General features: G+C 41.3%; 1 protein-coding gene across 2 annotated transcripts; it reads left to right on the top strand.

Moving 5' to 3' along the window:
- The first annotated feature begins 6,972 nt into the window (after positions 1-6,972).
- On the top strand, positions 6,973-24,479 carry LOC308314014 (uncharacterized protein). 2 transcript variants are annotated; one of them, XM_080761387.1, is made up of 8 exons: positions 6,973-7,154; positions 15,086-15,212; positions 17,501-17,561; positions 19,026-19,098; positions 20,979-21,062; positions 22,448-22,525; positions 23,347-23,971; positions 24,253-24,479. In XM_080761387.1, the coding sequence occupies exons 2-7, from the start codon at positions 15,091-15,093 to the stop codon at positions 23,757-23,759; spliced, it is 831 nt and encodes a 276-aa protein (XP_080617513.1). In that variant the 5' UTR covers positions 6,973-7,154; positions 15,086-15,090; the 3' UTR covers positions 23,760-23,971; positions 24,253-24,479. The 2 variants fall into 2 exon arrangements, with proteins under 2 accessions (XP_080617513.1, XP_080617514.1); XM_080761388.1 differs by lacking the exon at positions 22,448-22,525.
- The last annotated feature ends 3,368 nt before the right edge of the window (positions 24,480-27,847 follow it).

Genomic DNA, 27,847 nt, shown 5'->3' with positions numbered 1-27,847 from the left:
GACGCTTGGAAGCAGCACGTCCAGATACCTGGTGAGCTGAAGATCATTTATTCTAGTGCAGTACTGCAGTCATTGAAGTATCTTCTCAATCAAGCCTCAGAGCATCTCATAATCCAGTTGAAATCTAACTTTTCATTTCATTATGTGGTATCATTATTTTGTTAAAATAGCAGCTACTCATCTAAAGTAAAGTGACCAATTGAAAATGTCAATGTTATTAGGTGACATCAATCTTTGAATGAAAAAGTAAAACAAAAAATAACTGTCTTTAACCCATGAAGACTGGGAAGGCATCTGTCATTTTTAGAATTTAGAATAGCAGATCTACAATCTCCGGCGCTGCAAGCTTGTAGATCTGCCATTTTTTTTAAATAAAAAGCGTGAAAATGTATGAAGATCTTTGAATATAATATATTGGAAAACTTTAACTCAAATCTTTGCTTCTGGGGGGTCCCTGGAACACAATATTTTGTGGCCGCCACAAATAATTATAATATAAATATATTATATAAATAAATATATTATAATATAATTATAATATACTTTTGGGTGTCCTTGACATGAAAAAGTGTGAGAACCACTGGCATAGCATATCATGCATAGCATGTATAGAATCTCATCTCCTCTTATTGTATACTGTCATCATCTCTCCTCTCCTGTTTTCAGATTGCAGCCTGTGTGTGCGTAATGGTGGCGCTCTGTGTGGCCAAAGGGAAAGACGAGGCATCAGAGCAATGTAACGCAGTGCTGGTCATCTCTGCAGTGACCCAATCCAGCTCTGAGGGAAATGGGAACATCCACGTCCGATCCCTCTCCCCATGGACATGGAAGTGAGTATATATTGTACACACACATGCATGTACACATGCACACACACGCACGCACAAACATTTTGGAACATTTTAGTTTGATGGCTGTGTTGTGGCCCCCTCCCCTGCATCAAACAAAATTGTTTTGTCAAACCATGTGACATCCATTGGAAATGCATTGGGGTGGCCATTAAACACGGACAAGACACAAGACAAATGTTGTATGCATGTTGCAACAGTCTTGCACTGGTGTTAAAGCACTCTCTGTAGTTGTTCTCATGCATATGCCTGAAGTCCACCCATTGCTATTCCGGAGTGCGTAGCGTGACAGTGGACGGACCACTGGAAGGCCACCGGGTCTATATTGCCTCTCTTTCCAGTAACAGTTGACACGTGGGTGGAGCTTCATTTCCATCCGTCTAAAAACCAGGAAGAGACTCCTGCCTTGAGCGATTTTTTTTGTCGCGCTTTTACTAGTCCACAGGCACAGAAGTTGCAAATGCATCCACTGCACCTACAGCCTACTACATTGACGATGTACTGTACAGTTTGTGAAGAAACGTAAACGTCTTAAGTGAGTACGAGTTGTGCGAGCTCTCCTTCTTTTTCAAGTTTATCTCCCATGGCACCTCCCCGCTATTGATGTGCGCTACAGTTTGTGCACATGCCACATACTGTACAGATACAGTAGCATGCTTTCAACAGATATTAGATTTGATGTTCATTTATGTTATATTAATTTTGTCTTTCCAGATTTTCCACCGTAGAAAACCGAATCCCCTCCACCATCTGGGAGGCTGAGTGCAGCAGCAGTCACTGCAACAGCCCTAATAACCCCAGTCAGCCCGGAGCGTTCACTATCAACTCTGTACCAATCTACCTGCAGGTCCTGGTCCTCAGCCACAAGGAGAGCTGCTACACCGCCTCCTACCAGACGGTGGCAGTAGGGTGCACCTGTGTGTGGGCCAAGACAGCCATAAACTAAGTGCTTCTCCCACTCTGGGATCCAGTGTTGATTTAGAACACATTTTTATTTAATCAGTCTTTTGACAAAACAAGTAATTTAGTCATTTTTTTGGGTCATCTGATATGATTTAGATTTAGTCTAGTTTAAGCCGACTAAATCTACAGTTGATTTTGTCGACTGAAATGGATTTTGGCGGGCCGTGATGTTATCATTAATGCCTGATTTTATACTTGGTTGCATGCTGAAAATAGCCGATCAACAAGCTCACAATACATTACAGCACGATGCATTGTAAGCTTGTAGATCTGCTATTTTCAGAGTGCAACACCCGAGCACATGACCAAACAATAAAATGACTCGTTTTAGTTCTACCGGTTCTCTTCTCACCTAACATTTTAGTCTAGTTTTTATTTGTTGTTGAAATTGTCAATATTAATCATCATAGCTTTAGTTTTTGTCAGTGAAATAATTTGTTGATGAAAACATTTCATCATTTTAAATCGACAAAATGTACTTAACAGTCACACTGACCACCATGATGTCAGGCTTGAACATATTGAAAAATACTCTACTAAATGTCTTTTATTATATTAAAGAAAACAAGAAACTGGATGAATCTGTCTGCTGGAACCCTTTAAAGTCTTCTTGTTTTGGGGCTCAACATTCTAGATCATTACTTGCGCAAGCAGAGCGTGCAAGTAATAGTTTTCGTCCAGGTATGTCACTGTTTGATGTGTATGCGCCGTGCCAGCGCATGACGTAATGACTACTTGTGCTTGATATGGCAGTGGTGTCAGAGTACATACATGTATAAATAGGGGCATTACCTTTAATCTCTAGTCATTACGTCACCATCGAAAACCAATTACACCCTGGCATTGGGTCTTTTAATCCACATCTTTATTACGTTATCATTGAGAGCTAGTTATACCATTTATACCCTGACGTCATATGCTGCTACGATACATACGCATCAAACGGGGCATACGCAAAGTAACCACAGTATACCGCTAATCAACTTACAAATTACATATACATATACATAGAGGCATTTCCTTTAATCCACCCGACACTCTACTTGCGCGCTCTGCTTACTTGTGTGCAACAAGCAAGTAGGCACTCGACAGAGTGCAGTTCTAGTTTATTTGTTTTCATGCTGCCAGACACACAATCCAGATCCATCAGATCATTATGTCAACAACATGGACTAGTGGGTCGCACACACCAAGACTGCAGTTCAAATACAGTTTATTTCATATTTGAAAAAAATTGACAAACGTTTCGGCTATCCAGCCTTCATCAGTGTGTGGCTGGATAGCCGAAACGTTTGTCAATTTTTTTCAAATATGAAATAAACTATATTTGAACTGCAGTCTTGGTGTGTGTGACCCACTACCCTTTATTTTGATATGTTTTGAACGGGTGATGCACCTATAGTCAGAGCGCGGTGATCATATGAAGATAGAACAACATGGACTAACATTAACCAATATTTGATATATTTAAAATTATATCACTGAAAGGGGATTACAGGTAGCCTACCTGTAAGGCCAGGGAGTCAGTAATAGTAGTCCCGTGAGCAAGCCAGACTGTAAGGTCCCACAATTTTCAAACGCTTCCGTCATACTACTCTGGTGTCAACAGTCTGTCTCGAGAGACTAGGAGCCATATGTAACTGGTGAGATGAGTGCAGTATCCAGGTTCTCTTTAATTGGCCCAGTTGAGAGAAACCAAACCACTTCAAGAGTACTGCTGATGCACTTGTGACTTTCACTCAGGACCTACCACAATTTACAATTTACAAAAAAATACTTAAAATAGTCATCAAGAATCATGAGGAAGCTTTCCTGTTGACAGGCCTTGTAAACAAGGCCTGTCCAGGCTCCGTTGAGCTTACTAGGAAAAACTGAAAATGTGGCTTTTCAAAATAAGAGCTCAAATGGGAAAAATGCTGGTGTGAATTTGATCCTAATTTTTCACTAAATGCTAGCACTATAAGTGTTTTAAGATAACCTCAGCAGCCAACCTCCACTGACCAAAAAGAGTGGACAACTCTTGTGCAAAACTCAACATAAGTTTGCCTCTCATGTTTCCCGACACCTCTGAACCTCTGCTTGTAAGCCTCCGGGACAAGGTCATATGCCTTAAAAACAGTCTTTACTTTTGAATAAGTTTCACTGTCTGCTATAGGCATGGAAGCGTAGGCTCAGAGGCTCAGAATCACTCCACTTCCTGTTTTAGCCAACTGTCTCAAATAGCACAAAAAAAGGCATCCATCTCCACCTCTGAGAATTTAGGAAGGAAGCAAGCGTAGACAACTGGATTTGACAAATATGTCAAAATATGAACAGGTCTCACTTGGACTTGACTCTTGAGTCACATGTCGCTGACTCACTCTAGGCCTATAACTTCTTCAAATCCAATTTGTAACACTCCACCTTTAGCTTCTTAATTTAATTTGTAAATGTCTATCCTTTTCCTTATGGTGCTGTAAGTGTCAGTAGTGTAGTATATGGTATGGGTGCATTGTGTGAGGTGGTGGATGCAAAACAAAAAGCAAAACTAATCAAAACTGTCCTTGCTCTAAGGCAGGGACCCGCAAGGCCCTGTTATCACTCTCTTCCACTTCTTCCGGCAGCTTAAAGACCTCTGGGAAGAGGTAATGGACCATGAGAAAGGCGAAGAAGCCTCCTTGCAGCAGTCCAATCAACACATCATACAAGTGGTTTTTGTTGTCATTCACACGTGTGTATCCGACCCACGTAGCAAGCAGCATCAGCATGACCTGCATGACTGGTTTCACCAGAGTCGTCCATCCACTGCCCTTCATTCGAGCCTGAATATAATATGCTGTGAAGACCATGTAGTACATAACGTGTGAGGAGTAAAGGGAGTAAAATGATAACCTAGCATTAATAAGCTCATTCGTTTGTGAATTTGTCGTTAAGCACTGGACATCCAGCACCCATCCCTTGTCCTCATCACATTGTTTCTTGTTCATTTCACATACGGCGATGAAGTCTGGACGGAGCTGGCCTACGTAGAACTTAGCCATGTAAGTCAACGAATTGCTGGTTAAGGCTCCAAACAAGAATGTGGTTGCTACCTTGTAGAATGACTGCTTGAAATGGTTCTGGTTAGTGATTATCTCCCCTACTACGAATAACACGGCGGGGAAGAGGTTGATGGCAGCCCAAAGTGCATTGTTCATGGTGGCGGCGGTGCCAGTCATAGGGTAATTGAAGTTTCTATCATTACATTTGACTCCCCTTTTGTTAAGGTATTTTTCGGGGTTGGCATTGAGGATGAGTGACGGCATGTACGCAATGTAGATACAAAGGGCATCCAGTATACTGTACAGGAACCACTCTACCCACCCTGTCATGGTTAATTTGTTGCTAGGTCACTGCTTAATGAAAAAGGGGGTTAGATTAGGATTAGAGGTGTTCAATCATAATTCTACCAGAGATTGTCTTGCCTGCGTGATTCAGAGATGACCTCAAGAACTAAAGCAGTTGTTCTAGATAGTTACAGTAGTTTACTGTACAGTGTTGAAAAATCCTGATACTCAAAAATAAATAATGTCAATTAGAGAGTGCAGGGACCGTGCTTGAGGTTTATACTGTCCAGTTGTGTTGCTCCTGTCATTGTGATGAGGTCACCATGTCTAAATATGGAGTCCCAGATTAGCCTTGGCCCCAGCCTTACTCATCTGAATCCCAGATCAATCATGTCCAAATATGGACATGATTCCTGAGTAGAAAACAACTAAAGATAAATTGAGTTGTGCTAGCCACTCCAAGGCACAGCTTTGTGTGTATGTCTGTTTGAGCACGGACTTGTCTGTTTGTACCATGACCCGCAGCTGACCTACAGCTGCTGCTGGCAGCTGCAGGTCACTGCAGGTGGTGGTCACACACACACACACACAACCATTTGCTTATGGTTGTCCATCGGATCCGATGATGACGTCCACTCATGTCCTTAGCGGTGCGTTTGTAGGTGGCGAAAGAGTCCTATCCTGGAGCCACATGGTCTATTGCAGGTGGGGCATGGGTAGGTTGTAGTGGTGGTAGTGGTACTGGGTGTGTTCTTCCTGTTTCTCTGCTGTCTCTGTTGCTGTCTTCTGACAGTCCTGTCCTCCTCCAGCCTCCGAGTTCCTTCGTGGCAGCGCTGTCGCCACGAGTCGCGATCAGCAGCAGCAGCCTCCAGGTCCTCAGGCCGGATTTTGCACTTCTTCAGTGAGGTCTTAAGCTGGTCCTTGTACCTCTTCTTCGGCCCCCCTGCCAGGCGCCGGCCATGGTGTAACTGGTCCTTGTACCTCTTCTTCGGCCCCCCTGTCAGGCGCCGGCCGTGGTGTAACTGACCATACAGCACTCTACAGGGAAGTCGGTCTTGAGGCACCTGGATCACATGTCCAAGCCAGCGCAGTTGGTGCTGGGCGATTGTAGCTTCCATACTCCGGCAGCTTGTTCTTGCCAGAATCTCCGTATGTGGCACACGGTCACGCCAGGTGAGGCCCAGGATGCGATGTAATGTTCCAATATGGAAGCACTCAAGGGTCTTGACGTGCCGGCTGTATGTGGTCCATGCTTCACAGCCAAGACAACAACTATGAGAGATGTGTAGGATCTGTAAAATAAAACAAGGGTTACAGTAAAATAACAAGACATACAAACAGCAATACAAACCCCCCCCCCCCCCCCCCCCTAATTTACCCACGCACCCTCACCCATGCCCTGAGGGAGGGGACTTGAGGTACTGTAGAACCAACGTATAAACACATACAGGAGGAACAACATAAAACCAAAGTCAAAGAAAAGGCGGGTTATAATCCAGGCTCATGTAAATTGCAGTTAATACAACAAAGAAAGGGTTATGTAAACGTTGACTAACTTTGGCAGTGAAGTATAGGCCTAATAACAGCTGACCTTTTATCTGCTGCTTGAAAAAGGGAGAGACATAAGTCAAGATAAGACCTCAACAAGTGTGCTTCAGCGAGGGACAACGTGAACGAGAGACACGCGAGAATGAGGAAGTACTCATAGTCCAGAGTTGACTGAGGTATACCGCATCAAGTTATTTTCATGTGTCACAGTTTTGAATCAAATGGGGAAATGGGAGGGAGGGATAGAAAGAGAATGGATGGGGGAGGGGGGTGTATGTGAGGCAGAGAGGGCAATAGCGAGTGAGAGAAACTGACAGCTATAGTGACTGAGAGGCAAGACAGTTATAAGGCTACAACAGAAAGTGATAGACAGAGGAAGTTGGGAGGGAGGAGAGGTAATAAGGTGGAGTAAACACAATGAAGAAAGGACAAGAGTGTTGACAGTGGGACCATATGGAGACTTGAAGATCTCTGACCGGCCCTGAGTACTGTGAGTATATCATCTCATGACAGTATAGTGTAGTTTTGTGTTGACATGACCAGTCTTGTCCATGCATATGCAACGGTATGTGCACATGTCTGTCTATTAATATCCCCATGTATTGTGTATTTTACACACAAAACAAATTGAGTGCCAATGTACTTCTGGCTGCTGTCTGTCTTTCTGATAACCCTACTGTATGCCACCGTGCAGGATCAGTAAACTGGAATACTGCTAGTTAAATAATTTATTTGAAATATGTTTATTTCATTACAAAAATAAAAGGATCTTATCTCTATCTTTCCTTCTGTCTCTGCCCCTGCCTGCCTGTCTGGAATTATTTTTCCCCCTCCTCTCTCCATGTTTCTCTCTGTTGTTATTGTTAATATATGTGCTTTATCTGTCTCGATCTGTCCACTGTGCAGTATCACACAGCTGGGTTATGGTTGGCTGTGGTCCACTGGCCAAGGGTGAAGTGACAGTTAGGGTTAGCAGTGTGTGTTGTTGTCTGATAAACATGTTACCGTCCAGTCAACTTACCGTATCTGAGGCCACTCTTCGGTGATGAGATACTTGTCCCCTACACCACCATCAATGGTGGGAAAAGTACTCAAAGGTTTTTATACGTAAGTAAAAGTATCAATATCTGCATTGGAGAACTATACAAGTAAATGTCTGGAATTCAAAATGTATTTGAGTAAAAGTACAAAAGTGTTGGCATCAAAATATACTTGAAGTACTAAACGTAAAATTACTCATTATGCGGAATCTACCATATTATTTTCAAATGTATACAAATGTTTAGAAAATAGCCGATATACAATCTCACAATTTTCCGCATCGCGACTCATTGTACGCTTGTAGATCGACTACTTTCAAATGGCTGAAATGTATAGTGCTGAAGTGGTTAATGTATATGTTGTATAATAATAATCCAAATCTACGGGGAAGGTTACCGTATATTAGATTAGTCGATGGGTGGCTCTCATTAGAAGGCGGGTGTAAGTGCCATCCAACCGTTTCTCTAGTTTCTTTGAACTAACTAAGACAAGTAATTTTATGTTTGGTTGCGCTATTATGCTCTTAAAATAGCAGATCTACAAGCTCAAAAGCTTGTAGATTGGCTATTTTCAGCATGCAACCATGTGTAAAATCTGATACTACGTGTTAACAATGCCATCACAGTCTACCAAAATATATTTTAGTTGCCAAAATCAACTGTATATTTAGTCGACTAAAACTAGATAACTAAAATAAAATATGGCTAAAATATTTTTTTATATTATTCAAAAGACTATCAAATACATAAAAAGTTCAAGAATCATATACGTAATCTAAAAACCTAACAGTGAAATATCTATATAATGAAACTACCGGTATGCGTAAACACTGTACAACACTAAACAACTATCTAAGTTACATAGGTTTGGTGGTTCTATTCCTGAAGGGACCACCCATGAGAACAATTGGCTAAAGCACTTTGCATAGGCTACAGCGGACATTGGATTTATTCGCATTATGCTGTGTTGTTTTGCACTAAATGCCTAACTTATCCAGCCATTTCCAGGAAACTTCTAATGGTTTAAATTGAGAGCTGTTTCTTTAAGCAGCTCAAACAGCAGAGCTGTGTGCTGTTTGTTCTGTATTCCTGACTGTGTTCAGGACGGTCAATGTGTAAACTTCTACCAAGACAGGAAGGCCTGCTCTCACCGTTATTATAAACACTACTGCTTACTCAGTGATAAATAGCCCACTGAGAAATATGTGGAGTTTCATGAGACATTTTGTCTTATTGGTCAATTTGCAAATCAACTTATTTTACGAAACTAGAGACGTTGGCTATATTTATTTATGCATGACGAGATATGTTTGCTATCTGTACTAACTAAAATGTAATGGACAATGACACATGCCGCAGGTATCGGTCCTGTAAGAACGATGTGCTTGGGGATTGGAATACTGACAGTTGCTCTAACAGTGTTTACATTGGGAGCCCCGAGGCATCGGCCCAGTGAAACCGGCTCACATAAAACTACCTGCAGGGAGGAGAATTTAAAGGCGTTGTCGGAAGAAAATAAACTGGTCTTATTGCTCAGGGGGATGGAAAGAGGGAGGTTAGGTGGGGAGTGAAAGTACAGGAGAGGGAGAGGAGGATGAATGGATGGGGGTGATGGATGGAGAGGGAGGGGTGGATGGGCGTAAGGGAGAGGGGGTGAAGGACAGAGAGGGAGAGACAGAAAGAAAGAAAGAGAGGGGGAGAGAAAGAAAGAAGCACGTAGAGTAAGAAGCACTGAAGCAGAGAGGAAGAGGCGACACAGAGAAAATTCTAGTTTAAAAGATTGTTTAATTTAATAAAAAAATTCTATTTGATGAAAATGTGACGACTGACAGCATACTTTAATTTGTATTGAAACACGTTGAACAGCCCCGCTACTGTTTGTCTCTCAATTATAATAAATAACTAGTTTGCTTCAAGGCAGGGTGGAGAAACATACAATTAGAGAGAGGGGCAGAGGAAAGATATTTCAGCATGTTTTTATCAAGTCAAACTTGATTCCAGTCATACTGAGCTGTTCTTGGCTATGTGACAAGTCAAACTGACCCATTGTACCATGATCTCTTATATACCTGAAACCTGACCCACTAGCGCTTTATTAAAGTGATTTACAAGCATTTTTTATTTACTGGCCAGGCAGGTTCAACTAACTTTGATTAGTCAGGGTAGACAAATTGAAGTCTGGCAGTGTGAATGTACAAACTAATTAAAATAATAATCATGAACATTTAAAATGCTATTTTATTTATCCAGGGCAGATTTTACTGATCATGTCTTGTTCACGCATCAGCATCAACTAGCTTATTGGTTGATTGCCACTCCAAATGACTCGATCTTCTTTTATGATCTCTCATTTAAAAGAGAGTTTACCAAAATTAATCCAAAATTAGTCTGATATACTATATTATTGAAGTATATTATACTGAATAATTCTGTCCAGTTCTTTCATGTTTAGTCCACTGGCATCTCTGGAGCAGCTGGGGGTTTGAAGCCTAGCTCAAAAAACATTTGACGGTATTTGCTGAAGGAGAAAAGAATGTTAGACATTTCCTCCACCCTGATTTATTGGTGAGATTGCAACTTGAAATGGGACTTCGATGAATGGTCGATACATTTCCCATGTGAGAAATGTGCCGTGCCTTACCCCTTGGTGGGGAATTCTGGGCACAATGACAATATATCACAGCAGAGCCAGCAGACGTACCCCAATATTTATCTATTGAAATTAAATATATGAGCCATGGCATATCGTCTGTTCCTCTCCAATGCCCTTGCATAACTCTTCACACATTTAATAATGATCTATCCATCTGTCTGATGAAATTTCAAGAGTGAGACCTTGTTACTAAAAACATTTTTGTTGTCTCTGTGAAGTTTTATGATTAATGTATTAGACCTGATGAAGACCAGTCCCACATGGTTCAAAACGTCATGCTCTGTTAATAAATATTAATATTTTCCTACTGACTCAGACTGTTTGCAGCGGCATTAGCAGGATTATGGACAATGGGTGTTCCCCGTATAGGCTGTTATACCACACAGAAAGACAATACATGTTGTATTATGGCCAAATATGAATCAGCCACAACTGTCCCGTTAGTGAAATATATACATACCGTAAAAAAGTCAAGATTAGATATTACATTGTAGGAAGACAGGAAGAAAGAGATAGAGTGTTTGGATATGATAAGCGAAAAGAAAAACACCTTGATCTGGATTTAAGGTCTATGGCCTTGGCATGCACGATTCACCCGCACAAACAAATATTTAACTTCTGGGGTTTCTGTGTGGAAATAAACATCCTATTCTATTCTGTTCTATTCCTTCCTAAATCATAGGAATTTAAAGAACTTAACGCTTTTCCACAGTTGCACTTATTATATAAAAGTCATGGGTTACAGTAAAATTGTGTGACCTAAATAAAGTCAGTTTGTACAGTAATTAAGAATTTATTTGTGTGATGGGGCCCTGCTATATTAACAATGGAAGCTAGACACTGTTCAATGTTTTGAAGGTAACTAAAAGGGAGAATACTGCAATGAAAATAATGAAATGTAGTGTTGTTGTTGTTAGAGAGAGAGAGAGAGAGAGAGAGCAAGTTAAGCAAAGGATTCAATAGTGTTTATTCATGTTATATTTTGCATTACAGTTGTTCTGCTAGGACGATGACAGCAGCCTGAGACACCTGCATCTTTGTTTCTCATTGCACAAGTATAACAGTATAACCACAAGCCACAAGGTAAGGTATACAATCTAATTTGTTACATTATTGTGTTTTAATAAATCTGCACTGACATTCTATTTACCTTTGCATTATTTACACATACAGGATGTGCATCAGCCATTCATGAGCACATACATAATACCCAGTGGTGGAAAAAGTACAAAAATATTTTACTTAAGTAAAATACTGATTCTCTACTTGAAAATTACTTAAGTAAAAGTACAAAGTGCCCATTAAGAAAGTTACTTAAGTAAAAGTATAAAAGTACCTCAAATAAAATGTACTTAAGTACAAAAATTTACCCGGCGTAAAATGTACTTAAGTATAAAAGTAAAAATTACAAAGTACAAGTACAAAGTACAAAATACAAAATTATTTTCAAAATGAATACAAAGAAATGAATTTCCAAAATTGTCATCCTGTCAAAAGTGGCTTTATTCCAAAAAATACTGAAAATACAGAACCCCCAACAGCATACATCGTGTTGGGAAAGTTCTTTTTTTTTAGGAACTATAGTTCAGTTCACAGTTCAACATTTTTAAAATGAACTAGTTCCGTTCATAGTTCATCATTCCAAATTTTTTATAGTTCTTTTTCGTTATTTTTTTGCTTTAATTTTTATATATTTTTTACATTTTACAAAAATTGCTCTTTTGCAATGTGAAATGTCACCGAATTATTTATCTTTCTCTATATGGGCTTTTGCATGCTTTTATTGTGAAGGCAAAAGTTTCTGAACGTTCTCAGAGCCTGCATCTCCGCATGCTGGGGTTGGCTGATCTACAAGCTCACAACGTGTCCGGACGCGACGAGTTGTGAGCTTGTATATCAGCTATTTTCAGCACGGAACACTTTGTACGGCGAAGAATAAATTAGGCTTCATTCACTGTGGAAGAGAGATGTCTTTTGTTGGCCGTTCGTGGCGATATTATGGACACGTACCTCCTCGAAGCGATAATAACCAACTAAGCTATTGGAAGCTATTTTTCGTGGCACATTATGTGTGTACAACAACAAGTTCCCTCAGTGTTTGTGTTAGGAGTTGGGACAGTGTCTGCTGTCTGTCAGCGTGCATGATCATCATGCAGTAGCTAGATGCGCGCTCCAGTGACGGCTGAGAAAGATTAGTTAATTTGTGTCGGATAGGGACTTATTGGTTGGTTTTCCGCTAAATATTAAGGCATGTTTAATGCATCCATGTTGAATGCGTGTGACAAAACAACACAGTGTGTGCGTCTTGCCGTCTTCAAAGCAGGCCAGGCAGCAGAACACAACTCCGCCCCCTATTATCTGAGAGTGGAGCAGCCCTGTTCAATTCTCAACTGCGCATTCCTCCAGTAAGACAAATATAAGATTTTATTATTTAATTTGTAGCGAGTAACGAGGTGTCCGATTTTAAATATAGCGCATTAAAAGTACGATTTTTTCCTTGTAAATGTAACGAAGTAAAAGTAAAAATACAGCAAAAGAAAAGTAGTCAATAAAAGTACAAATTCTCCAAACTTGTACTTAAGTACAGTAACGAAGTAATTGTACTTCGTTATTTTCCACCACTGATAATACCGTATAGTATAATATGATCAGGGTGCACAATATAGGCCTAATTATAACTTTTACATTTTATAGTTACTGTTAAAGTACTATACACGTAGATTCTTCTTCTTATAAAATGATCCACACTAATGCGAATCATAAACTGGTACCATTTCTGTCTACTTGGCCTTGGCATGTGTCTCAAAGGAGTTCAGAAAACTGCCTACCAGTGACATCATCAAAGTTTCACTTTTAAAAAATCATTTCATTTTCATTTTCAATTTCATCGTCTACTCAGGCTTATGTGAACTCCTCAGATAGTTTTTAAGTTGCTTGATTCAGTATTTAGATATTTTATATTCATTTTAGCTGCCCCACCGCCTTCCTATACAAACCCATTATAACGTCAAACTCCATTTGAACCATGATAGATTCATCGAAAACACCCAACTTTTGTTCTGACTGATATTGTCCTTCTAATACGTGAGGGGGCCGTGGATTTTCATTTACTGTTTTCAGTTCTTTTTAATAATTATTTTGGAAAATAACCTCTTCCAGCACCTCTGTATTTAGCTATTTTCTGCTATCTAAAGCAAAAGATAATAGTTACTTTAAAACACAGGCAGCCAATACTTCTCTCAGGGTGTGCAGCCCTGCCCTGGTGCTTAACAGACTACTAGGTCAACACTTGTAAAAGTCTCTAGAGTGAAGTCAAGTCTAGCTTCAAGAACATGCCTATACTTTCTCTTTGTGACAAATGTATATGATTTAGAAATTCTTGATTTATTGGAGAATAATACAATATCGGTATCTGGCTTTATCCCTTCCCCAATAACACTTTACATTTCTGTAAGGTGTTAGTTAAACAAATAACATAAACTCGACAGTCTGACCTGCAAGGCAGCAACATTATTTATTATATTTATATTCTTCCATTTGTTTAATTCCCGTGGTGATAAGTGGCTCATATCCATGTTTGTATCTTTGTTTCCCTTGGGGTGTAACTGTGAGTTGTTCAAAAAAAATTGCCTATGGTAAAATTGCCTATGGTAATCTCTGCCTCCGTAGTGTTGCTGCATGAATGGAATTTGAACTCTACACATGAAACTAAAAAAAACGTAGGCCTACAGAAAATTGACTTCAGAAAAAGTTTGCTCATTCCTAGCCATATGTACACTACGTGTTAATGAAGGTACTGTGTGGCTGTGAACGTTTGTCTGTTCATATAAAGTGTTCAGCCAAGCCATCTGCAAAGTATGGTAATAATGGTAAATGGTAATTCATCATGTTAGCATTCCTTCTCACGTGCTACAGTATGTGGTGATGCTGCAGACATGCCATGAATTCACACTTTATTTTTTAAGTGTTTTCGGCTTTGCTCTTTATTATTTGGCTTGTCATTGTCCTCTCTCTAGGACCGGTCAAGGTCAAGTTTATTATTAGTATACTGTAGTATGTCCCAAACTGGGCAATTCATGTACAGTAGATAATAAAAACTCTAAAAACACAGTAGACATACATAAACAAGAACAGACATAAACATGTACATGGTCACAAGATCAAGAAACGGTTAATAAAGTAAATATAATGTGCAACTACAGCCATCCACCCACCTCACCCTTGACACTAAACAACAACTACACCTCCTCCTGCTTCCATTATTGATGGCATGAATGGAAGTGGGTATAAATGAGAATTTATACCTATTGTTTTTTGTTGCAGGGGCCTCTAACCGTTGGCCAGAAGGCACTAATTGATATTCCGGATATTCCGTGAGATAGGTATCTGCTCTAATAGATCTATGACACTTTCCCTTGAGCACGTGCTCTTCATATAGGCCTACATAACTCAGACAGCTTAATTGTACTCCCATAATCTTGCTAGCCCCCTTAACAACCCTGTTAAGGGCATTTTTCTGTCTATATGCCAAGGTTTCCAACATACCAACAAATGGCAGCAAAGGAAATAACAGACTCTATTATTGTGTGTATATATTATAGTTCCTTCCATTCACTTTCTCTCAGTGTGTTGATGCTTTTCCTCTCTATATTCTATTTTCTCCCACCCTTTCACTCTCTCTCTCTCTCTCTCTCTCTCTCTCTCTCTCTCTCTCTCTCTCTCTCTCAGAGGTCATGATGAAGTTGGTAGGAGGTGAGGTCATGGGGTTTCTCTCTCCAGATGCAGGGGTCCTCTGTCTCCTCATCATAGTAATCCTTTCCATCATCCTCTCCACTCTCTGCTTAGACTGTGGCAGGTGAGTAACACGCACGCACACACACACACACACACACACACACACACACACACACACACACACACACTGTAATCATCTTCATCAGGGCAGGTTACTGGTAAAGCTGTTCAATAGATTTTCACATTTTCTATAGTGTTGTGTTTCTATAGTGTGTGTGCAAGCTATGATAAACATGATGCAGATACATTTATCCGCCTGAAGATGGCACTATCCCTCAAGGCCTCAGTTCCATAGGAGGTTAGGCTTTAGTCAGGGGCCTGCAGCCTGGACCTACTGTATAAGTGGGCCATGACTTGTTCTGACAGGTTGTTAACAAAATAACTAATCATATAAGTCAAGCCAAGTCAAATGCATTTATATTGACCTCACCGTTTCTGTCTCAAAGGGCTTTATATGTAGCCTGGCTTGGACAGCCTCATAGCGGGGATTCACTCCGAGGCTGGCCAAGCCAGGCTACTTTATATGCCCTGTCTTTATACAAAAAATAAAAATAAAATACTTGGATAATAGAGTGGCGCGATTACATACAAAGTCAATGCAAAGACGAGAATTGCGCGAACGGGCGCGGCGTGAACCTCGTTATTATGCACTTGGTAACTACTTTTTAAATTTTGGCATGGTGTTAGGTATGGGCAATGGGCATATGGTTTTCAAAAATCACGCTAACTAATTTGGCTCGCCCCTAGTGGTCGGTTTGCAATTAAACCAATATTAGATATGTCAGTATATGGTTGAAACCTAGCTCTGGTCCATAGCCCTTTAATGCCCTTGCTGCCGTTGCCACTCTGGTCTTCCTGCCCTCGCATGAAATGCAGACAGCCTCTCCTCTGTAGCGAAAATATAAAGAACGTTTTAATGCTACTACTCACCAATACAAAGACCGGTTGTATCATTACAAACAAAAGCCTACTTTCCTTAGTGGACGCAATCTGCTAGGCTAAATGTAATCTCTCAAGAACAGATTCCGAGCTGCGCTACGGAATCTGTCGGCAGGGGCATTCAGAGTGTGTATACATTTTTGTTAGTGGGAATTTAAACATAGGCGCCCCACCAGAAGAGGAGGGCTGAGGGCGGACTAAACGTGCCAACATTGTTATCCATATTCTAATCTATAACATAAACTGAATTCCAATACCCCAAATCTCAGCCACTCGCTCATTCACACTCGGCCACTCCAGCATGGCAGTGTTACCGTGAAATTGGTGACCTGCTGAAGGTGACAATCATGTAGACATACTGTATATAACTGTGTAAACGTAAATCATTGCTGATTATTAGCAGAGTCTAACCAAGTGGTATTTAGGCCACGTATTAAAGACTTCCATGTAAGTTATGTGAAGTCCACAAGATGGTCGCATATTTCGTCAGGTCACCAATTTCACCGTAACACTGCCCTGCTGGAGTGACCGATGGCGAGTGTGCAGTAAGCGAGTGGCCAATTAAGATTTGGGTATTGGAATTTGACATATAAAGGTAGACGCAACTTCTTTGGCTGGTGCTTCACTAGTCTCGTGTAGCCAGACAACTATAAGAGGAAACAGCCTGCAGGCCACGTGACGTGAGACCAGTGACGTTTCCAGAAAAAAAAACAAGATTTGTCTGGTCTGACAAGTCCCGGAAAAGACACCCTGTGATTGGCCATGTAGTCATTTGAGTGGCAGCGTGGCGTAGCGCAGGGCTTCTCAATGCTTTTGGCTGGGGAGTGGGGGGACCCCCAGTAATGCTTTGGCCATGTCTCGCTACCACCGCCCCCCTCCCCACCCCCAATACAAACTGACTGCAAAAATAACCTTAATAATAGAGAAAATACATCATAAATAAATACTGAAACCAGATATAATCATCAAGGAAAGTGTATGCATGTACTATGTGTACTATGTAAACTTTCCATTTTCCAGCCATTCACTTGCACAAAAATAAATGTTTTTTTTTTTTTTTTTTTTTATTGGGGACCCCCCAAAATAATTTGGCGACCCCTCGAGGGGTCGAGACCCACGGGTTGAGAACCCCTGGTGTAGCGTGCCTTCCGCACTTCCGACACCCTCACGTCGTCGACAGACGTCGGGTGACGTCGCTCTAATGAACCAATGGCCAATGAGGCATCTATTTTTTATTAATATCTATGTTCTACAGGGCGACACCCCAGAGACAAATTCAATGGAAACAAACAGCAGACAGCGCTGTTTGTTCCTTTTTTTGGTCGATGGGTTCCCAGATTGGGCTGAGAAATTGATCAGTCATTGTTTGAAAATGTCTTGCTTTCTTATTCTGATACATGTCTCCTCCAGACGTTCCTTTGAGCTGCGAGATCCTGACGTGGAGAAGAACCCCTCTACACTCGTCAGAGTGGTGAGACTTAAATACTACTGCATATTGTATGTTCAATATCAACCAAGCAGATAACTTTTTTTCCCCATAGTTTGCAAAAGGAAACCTCTCACTAAGAGAGTCACATTTTGACAGCAGAAATAATTTCACCCCCCTCCCTGTCTAAGTATTGGACAGTATTACGATGTTGATATTACTTTTGTATTCATCTTTAGGGCCCAAATGATACCCTAGAAAGCACTAATGTCTATTTAAAACACATGTGGATGTTGATATTCATTTTGTATTCACACTTAGGGCCCCAAATCACACCTTAGAAAGCATGAGTGTCTATTTCAAAACACAGTGGGTTTTTTTGTCATATTTTGACAGCAGCAACTGCCTGTAATAATTTCACCCTATCTAACAGTATATAGTAATATTGATTTTGTATTCATCTTTAGGGCCCAAAATCATACCTATATAGATAGCACTATGGTGTCTATTAAAACACAGGTTGGGACTGGGGAGTCATATTTTGACAGCAGAAACTGCCTGTCCATAATTTTCTCCCTATCTAAAGATTGGACAGTATTTGGATGTTGATATTCATTTTGTATTCATCCTTAGGGCCGCAAATCAAACCTTAGAAAGCATGAGTGTCTATTTCAAACACAAAGTGTTTTTGACTGGGGAGTCATATTTTGACAGCAGAAACTGCCTGTCATAATTTGCACCCCCTCCCTATCTAATTATTGAACAGTATTAGGATGTTGATATTCATCCTGTGCCCCAAATCACACCTAGTTAGAAAGCATGAGTGTCTATTTCAAACACAAAATGTTTCTTCACTGGAAAAGTTAAAGGGTTAGGAGGGTTAGTTTAAATCAACTGAGCCCTGTAGAACATTGACAATACGTTAAGGAAACAGAGAGGGTACAGTAATGAGGACTCGTAGTGTATTATGACAGAGTACACCTAACAATGGACCTTAACTGTGTTCTTAACCACATTAACCCATGTTGAGTGTTGGAGGGGCATTGGCTGTGTTCAATGACATACTGTATAAGCCGCCACAGTTTCCTGGTTCTCTAGGTTCAGCTTCCTCCTAGCTTCTGGTCTTGCCATCATCCCTGCTGTTTTGATTAGAGCTCTAATGAGTTTGCATGTGGAGGAGGACATGACCAACCTTACAGATCATGAGATGAAGAGGAAGATGTACACACAGAGAGTGGCAGAGAGACACTGCAGCTCCCTCAGTGGGACACAACTCAACCCAACACGCACATTGCAATTAACAATGATGGAGCTGGTGTACTTTGCCTTGGAGTACTTAAACTTCTACATACTTCTACTAAAGCAGCAAATCTACATGACACATCGTAAGCTTGTACATCTTTTCGGTGTTTGTCCTATATGGCAAAACAGGGCTCAAGTAACTAACGAACAAAGATGCATGACATAGAATCGGGTATGATTCCATTGATTGTAGGTGTTGATTTGTAGGTGAAGCTGGAGGAAGCCATGGCAGCCAGCAGAGTGAACCCCATGATCAACGAGATGCAAGACGACGAGATGGGTCAGTCCTTTTAGTCTGTTGCAACAGTATTTCTTCATTGAGTTGCCAACCCATCCTATAGGCAGTAGGCACATTAGCAGCAAAGAAAGCTTGACCTGCATAACAACCGTTGCTAAACTATTTGGATTGGCATTGGACAACCACTTTTTGGGGTGGGATTTAGTGAAGGGTTAATTTTCATACATTTTCATATTTAAAGATGGAGTTCCATAACATTTACAAAACATTTACACCCTGCAACATGATCCTCAAGTATTATTTTTATATTGATCCTCAGGTATTATTAAGTAGATTGTTTTTTTTTTTTTTAAGTGTACAGTATTTGTTAAAATGTCGTTTCTATGTGGACACGCCCATCACATTAAGTATGCCTGGTTTGCCTGGTGGGTGGTGATGGGTGGTAATCCACCTGAACTGAAGCCGCACCCACAGCTGTTGTTGTATGATAAAGTGGGAGGGGTTAGGGGAGGGGGTGATATTGTGATGTCACTATATCACTGTTATTTTCATATTCATGTTTTACTATCAAGGTTTCAACCTCCAGGAAGAGACCCTAAATACAAAGGGAAGACATCATTGCACATAACAACCACAACAAGGTGTCTAATGAAGTACTGTCACCTCATAAACACAAAGATCATAAACACCTCCATCTTTAAAGTTTGACTTGGTGGATTTATTTCTAAACTCAATGCAATGAAGGTACAGTATACAATATGGTTGTACTGTATAGTAGTAGCCTTTAGCAGTGGCATGATGTCATATAGAAGCAAAGTTCAGCATGCCCCCAACATTCAGCATGCCCCCATGACGTCATGTGGCAGCCACGTCTAGACTTTTTATGTTTACTTTAAGCATGCACCCCCAAGCAAACTACAACAGTTCACCAGGCCAGGTTGCCTACCCGGGGCCTGCAGGCCCTGCACAGCTACCAATTCCATATTTGGGTAAGGCTGACGTTAACAATGAGCTCATCAAGTTGGCAACTTATATATTAAGTAATTTTACGCCTTCATTGTTACTTACTTATACTTATACTTTTACTAGTGATTAGTATTCAGCGATTTGTTTTGGCAGACTATTCATACTTTTACCGCAAATTGTGCAAACATGCAAATCTTCGTCAAGACCCTCACTGGCAAGACCATCACCCTGGAGGTTGAGCCAAGTGATACCATTGACAATGTCAAGGCCAAAATACAGGACAAGGAAGGCATTCCCCCCGACCAGCAGAGGCTGATCTTTGCTGGCAAACAACTGGAGGATGGTCGCACCCTGTCAGACTACAACATCCAGAAGGAATCCACGCTTCACCTTGTCCTGCGTCTCAGGGGAGGCATGCAGATCTTCGTCAAAACCCTCACTGGCAAGACCATCACCCTAGAAGTTGAGCCAAGTGATACCATTGACAATGTCAAGGCCAAAATACAGGACAAGGAAGGCATACCCCCTGACCAGCAGAGACTGATCTTTGCTGGCAAACAACTGGAGGATGGACGCACCCTTTCTGACTACAACATCCAAAAGGAATCTACCCTCCATCTGGTGCTCCGTCTCAGGGGAGGCATGCAGATCTTCGTCCAAAATACAGGACAAGGAAGGCTTTCCACCTGACCAGACCTTGAAGTGATACCATTGAGGATCTCCAAGCCACAATATCTAAAAGGGGAAGGGGAGGGGGGCAGTAAATGATTATTATTCAATAATATATATATTTTTTCTTTTTTTTAACAATTTATGTATTTTATTTTATTATTTCTTCTCATATTTTTTTTTAACCACAAGTGGGCCTAGCTACATACAGTACACGGCGTGGTCATTGTTCCTAAACCTAGTTATGAAGCTTCATTTTGACAGTGTGTACTGTGTTTGTTTCTCAGAGAGCACTACATCGGAGTCGGGCCCTGAGGACAACTCTTGGTACCAACCATGGAGGAGCCACCTGCAGTCACCAGAGAAATCAGGTTATCTGAATGGATAAAAGGATGATGGGTGGATGGATGGCTGATTGGTTGTCTGACTTTTATTTTTGAGGGGCACTAGCCCCTCCAATGCATGGCTTTCCGAGATTACGTCATGCGGCAGCAAGGCTATATGGACATATAGACTTGTTTGTTTGTTTAAAAAAACAAATCACACTCGTGTGAAGTGAGGGGCGCTCTTATCATATACATCATCATACATCACATTCTGTCCATGCTCAGCCCATCAACACATCACATTCATACATCACATTCCGTGCTACAAACACATTCCGTGCTCATACGGACATACACACCAATCTGTGCATAGGATGGGCTAGCGTCCCTCAATAACCGGCCACCAGCCAAGTCTATGGACTTTAATGTTTTTTTTAGGGTAGTTATGATTGTAATAAATTGTTTAGGTTAGTAAGATGTCATCTGCCTGATACAAATACTGCCCTCACTGCACCCCTCATTTCTTCTCCTGTTTTATGGCGGTTTGCATACCATTGCAAGGTTTAGCACCACCAACTGGATTGGAGAGTTCAAAGTTATGCAGTACAACCAAACTAAATAAAGTGTCTAGTCGAAATAATCCAATCCAACAAACATTGTCCACTCCCTCTCTCAGCACATTAGCCAGGTCCTCCATCTCCTTGCTGCATCCAGAATCATATTTATTCTCTATATTCTATTCCCCTACCTGTACATATACTGTAGTGACGTGTCCATACATTTGACAACAGAAGCACCCGAGTGGTGCTCTTTAGAATAGTCGAACAATGTCACGTAATTGCAATATATACTCTCTTTGTCTCTTATCTTTCCCCTTCTCTGAATCGTGTGAGCTGTTTTGCATGACATACATCATCAACCTCAAGAAACTCATCTGACTTTACCGACAGTGGAACAACGCCACTGATCACTCCCTTATTCCTCCTTTCAGATACTCCCAATCTCATAGTAGTCACTGGATATTTACAAAATGAAACAATATTCAGAGCTTTATCATCTGATCACCGTCCATGCATTGTTGAAGGGCGCTAACCCCTCCTATATCCAGCTATAGTGCTCTGGACTTTTACTTGTAAGAGTTACTGTATTGCAGCATTGATACTGATATATATTTAAGTAAAACCTGTGTGTACTTTTTCCACCACTGCTGGAATGTAGCAGTGGTGTGGTACTTGGCTGTATAGCAGGAATATTTCATCACTGACTGACCCTTGGCCTCCGAGGTATGAATGAATAGATGGTTTACAGTAGAAGAGTATCTGTCATACAATTAGAAGTCCCCTGAGGAGGGAGAAGGACAGGGTTTCACCTCTCTCTCTCTCTCTCTCTGTGTGTGTGCGTGCGTGCATCCATGTGCGTGTGTGACACAGTGGTGGAGCAGATTCGTAATGGGAGTCCTGGAGCTGTGAAAATGAGAGGCTCCTCACCTCCAGCTGACACCAATATGGGTACACACACACACACACACACACACACACACACACACACACACACACACACACACACACACAAACGCATTACACTTCAGGCATACAGTCAGTCAACTAGTATGTTAATATAATATACAGTAATAATCACATATGTAGTGTTTGGAGGTGGTCTCTCTACTTTTCTATTTTACCATTTAGAACTGCTTGATAGGGCATAGCAGTCATGGGCATAGATTTCTGGACCCACTGAGAAATCGGCCATTCATTTTTCCCATCGAGATTTACAAAAATATGTATATCAATTATTTAAAGCATAGAATCCAGGATCCTGGTGAATCATGACCATAAAACCTTTGATTCTCTGAAAAATAAATGAATCATTCCAACTGAGTGTGATCTGACCTCATCAAACCCTTAGATCTCCATATATGGAGCTGACATTCCATATGTTGATCTGACCTCATCAAACCCTGTACACCCTGTTTACTCCATGGACAAAGCCAACTCGTGACAAATCATGACAATAAACACAATGTTTTGTTCAGATCAAATAATTAGAAAGAATAAAAAGGCAGGGTACAACACTTTTTGTTTTGTTTTTCTTCTTACTAATCGGCCCAAAACATTGTGTTTGTGTCATGATTTGTCACAACTCGAGTTGGCTTTGTATGAGGCTTAAAGGATATTTAAATAAATACTTTTAGAAAAGCCTATGGGGAAAATTAATGGGGAATTATCTCCTGGGCCCTTGCCGTTCTGAAAGGGGGCGGGACTGCGACGCTCTATTGTGTATCTCCTTAGCATACCTCTCATTAGGCTCCACCCCTCTCTTCCTCCAGAGCCTTTCACCACAGTGGACGTTGCAGAGCCTCACATTCTTTCCTCCCTCCCACCATCCACCACTGCCTTCACCAGCACCCTGGACACAGAGGGTTCCACCAACGCCCTCACCAGCACCCTGAACCCAGAGGGTCCCCTGGAGAGTCTCGGCTTGGGCGCAGGACAGAACCAGGAACCCCTGGCATCTCCAGAAGTACATCCCCAGCATATCTACGACGTCATCGCGGAAACGGAGAGCGTCGGAGGAGGAAGAGGAGGAACTCCTCGGGCGGAAATGGAAATTTCATCTCATGAACTAGACCCCGACTCGGTGGCCGTTCATGAGCTGGTTCACTCATCAGTAGAGGAAGCACAGGAGGGGTCGAGTGACAGGGAACAGAACCCAATGTATGCTCAGGTGAGCAAGAAGTGAAGTCAAAATCCCCGTCCCCGCCTCCTATCCCTTCCCCGGACGACAAGGAGAAAGTACAAGATGAGGAAGAGGAGCACGTTTCACCTTCGCTACCCGAGAAGAGTTTAGTGGAGTGATAGGAGTGTCATGCTGTACAGCAAAGGCAAACTGATGCAAAACCAGCAGGTTTTTTGGGGTATTTTCAGGAGGGGAGAAGGACATGTGCTGTCACTGTGCAGTGTGCACTGACTAGAATTAAATTGACACTCAGTATTTTGCAGTGTACATCATACTACACTATTATAGTGGTTGTGAGACAATCACTTTCAACTCCCTGGTGAATAAGAAATGTCCACCATTACAGAGTCCAGGGATTGGAATCCACTGCTGGTGCATCCTGCACCTGTATACATAACGAAAATAGTGTTACATATATAAATGTTACATTTTCGTCCTACAATGAAATACCCAAAACAGGGATGCCGCTTACAATATATATTTTTGGGGTACAGAGTTTGCCTCTGTATTGGAATAGTACTGATTAGTAAAATAATAAAAAAACTTGTACATTGTAACTGTAGTTTTTGACAGTGATTGTGGTTGCTTGTGACGCAGTGACGTTAAGCAGTGACGTCATGTGGCAGCCACAGTGGGCGCCCCTCACTTCATACGAGTGTGATTTTTGAGGGGCGCCAGGCCTCCTATGTCCAGCTTTGTGCATGAGCTAACACAAACTTTCTCCTACACAAGTGACAAACATTAAATGCCATTGACAATGAATGGACAATTGAGTGTTTGTGTAAACAAACATTGCATAACACAAACATTGAAGACGAAGGTGAGGACGTAAATTCTGATTGGCCGGAATGAGATGATGTATGATGATGTATGTTGATAAGATCGCCCCTCACTTAGTTCAAACGGGTGTGATTTTTATTATGTATATATCGCAAAAATAATAAGTGGATGTTACAGTCTCCCTCTCATCATACGCACCAGTGTGCCTTGGCAGACCATTTCGGACCACTGGTCTACATGAACATAAATTATATGCACTTTGGAATGAATTCTTCCTACTTCCTGGCCTCTTCCAACTTCCTTCACAGGTGTTACCGATTATGCTAATTAAGGCTCTGGTTTCTGGTTGGTCAGAGTCAGGGTGCTGCTATTGTGCATGTTGGCTCACTGGAAACACGCCAGTGGGTCTCAACATCTCCTTGAGTGGGTTTATGGCCCTGTATGTGTGTGTAACTCATCAAGTTATGGGGGTCCTTGAAATTAAAACGTTTGAGAAACACTACACTAAATTGAACAGCCTTAATCAGTATCATCGGTAACCTGTGAAGGAAGTCAGAAGAGGCCCAGAAGTAGGAAGAGTTATAGGCCTACAGGTAATATGTACCTCACTGCTGCACATTGAAGCAACATACAATTATCCAAAGCATCAAATGTAGTGCACAAAGTATTTATAGTGAATTTCTAATTTACAACACCTGTTCCCAGGAGGATTTAAAAACGAAATGGCAAGACATGATACAAAATTTAATTTAAAGACAATTGTATTGCCACTTTCATGCCCACACACAATCTGACAGATTTGAAATCATCTTCCATTCCATGCAAAAGAGAAAGAGAACAACATCTATCCATATTGTGCCAAATGCTGATCCTGCGGTTCATATGGAGCGACAGCAGGAGTAACGTATTTACCAAAGCCATAATAACCTTATTGTTATGATTTATTTGCACAATAATCAACATTTCTGTTTCCACGTCAATGTAAGCGTGCCAGAGTTAATAAGCTACAGTAGGGTGGAGTTGAGGTTCATTCATAGTCTGGATTTTCGGTGGTGAGGTGACCACCGCTCCGGTGGTGAGCTGACCACCGGAGCTGAAATAACGTTGAGCGGTGGTGAGTAAAAACAGAGAGAAGGGCTGGAGTGGTGGCGGTGGTTTCTTCACCGCGGCTCGTGACGTCATGTTCTAGTTCGGTGGGCACCTCACCACCGAAAATTCAGACTATGTATGAGCCTTTAGGTTTAGGGTAACCTTGACATCTGTACTCCCTGGTGGGAAGGTCATGGTTATTTTTTATACATACATTAGGCTGCTACATAAACGCTGCTGCCGCCTATCACAAGGCTTTTTAACCATGGTTTTACATTCACCATTGCTGATGAGCGTCGCCATCTGACTCCGCCAGATGGAGCAGTAGAGAGTACACAGGTCCCCCGAACACGATCAGCCTCTGACTGAAAACAAAATCCTTCTGCGTACTTCTCACATCTGCCAGCTGAAAGAAATTTTACCCAGTCATGTAAATTAGAAAAATGTGCTATACATTTTTGTATTCTCTACTAGTGAGACAAACTCCAAGATAGGATACTTCAACTAGCCCAACACTATAGCCTCAGAGGAAATTCTGTATAAGCCAAAGTCATTCTCCCAGCTAGCTCTTCAACTCCCAGCCATCCAATAATGCAAAATTAAGAAAGCATGCACATCCAAATGATAAATTACCAGGTACTGGACAGGAGAATGCATAGAATAATATTGTATTGCCGCTGAAAAAGACTAAATGTTAACTTCTGTTGGTCCTCTATAAAGAAAACTAACCTCACATGATCTACCATGTCTGTGTGGGTTTGTTCCGAACATAACGGTTGTTGCATACTGGCAACAACATGTCATCAAGGGAAAGTTTGAGCATTGACACATACCGATAGTCAGCACTGCAGTGTGTGTGTGTGTGTGTGTGTGTGTGTGTGTGTGTGTGCTGACTCAAAACCATGAGGCATGCTAAAATGCACGTAGGCCTATGGAGTTGAAACAAATGTGGTAATATCAAATAATTCCAAAGAATATTAAATAAGGAATACCAAATGAAATCAGTGCAACTATTTCAAACAATACATGATTCACCCATCTGACATCAATATGGGTACATCAACATGCACATAAAATACTGTTTCACAACCTGGTCACAGAAAATCAGACAACTTTAAAACCCATAGAATCACTTTACAGACAGAAATTAAAAAACACTTGACCAAAAGCCCAACCGTTACCACCCATTGCCATATAGTTCAGAAGTACAACTTTAATTTTGACAGCTTTAAGTATTTTGCAGATGCTTATCTCATTTTTAAGACAGGACAGTTTGCACATCCACGCTCCACCACTGAAATAGTTCATAGATCGAAGGGACAGTGCCAGTGTTGACAGAGCAACAAGGGCCTCCAGATCGCTCCAGATTAGCTTTTGGCTAACTGGCCCATTTACATGGATGTGAAAACTGACGTGTTGATTAAAGGACCACTTCACCACTTTTCAACCTATCTTCATATACTAGTCCTCACTTATAATCATGGTAAAATGGCTACCATTTTTTTCTACTCTACTGTGTCTCATAGGAAGACCGTGGGCAGTTCAGAAACCCGTCCACCAGTGACATCATCGATGGGGAATCCAAGCTATTAGAAACGGCAGACTTTCAAGTCCTGAAAAGTTGCAATGCGAAAATGGAAGCCATCGTTCTCACGATAATAAAAATCTAAACATTTTTGTAAAAAAATATTGTTTTAAAGAAATCTGCCTAAAGATGAAGTCACTGATGGACGGGTTTCTGAACTGCCCACAGTCCTCCTATGAGAAGCAGACTGAATAGGAAAGAAATGGTGCTATTTTATCATGATTATTAGTGAGGGCCAATTATATGAAGATGGGTTGAAAAGTGGTGAATTGGTCCTTTAATGAGCATTGTCCCTGTCCAAAGAAAACGTGCACGCACGCGCACACACACACACACAAACAAATCCCATCAGCTCTGAAAAACACCTCAGATTCAAGACCACGCCCTGTTAAGAAGTGAGATACACCCAAGCCACACATTAGCTACTTAACCCAGTGACACACATTAGCTACTTGACACTGAGCGCATTTACATCCACACCAAGACCTGACTGACATAGTACCCCGACCATAGCGCCAGTAGTTGAGTTACCATGGGATTACAAAACTCTCGTCATGAGGAGCTCTATGTGTGTACTGTCTGCAATGACTCAATATACTGTATCATCATCTAATCATCAACTAACATCAAATCACAA

Source organism: Protomyctophum bolini, assembly GCF_963924005.1.
Source record: "Protomyctophum bolini genome assembly, chromosome: 1".
Taxonomy (NCBI): domain Eukaryota; kingdom Metazoa; phylum Chordata; class Actinopteri; order Myctophiformes; family Myctophidae; genus Protomyctophum; species Protomyctophum bolini.
This window is presented reverse-complemented; position numbering and strand designations above follow the sequence as displayed.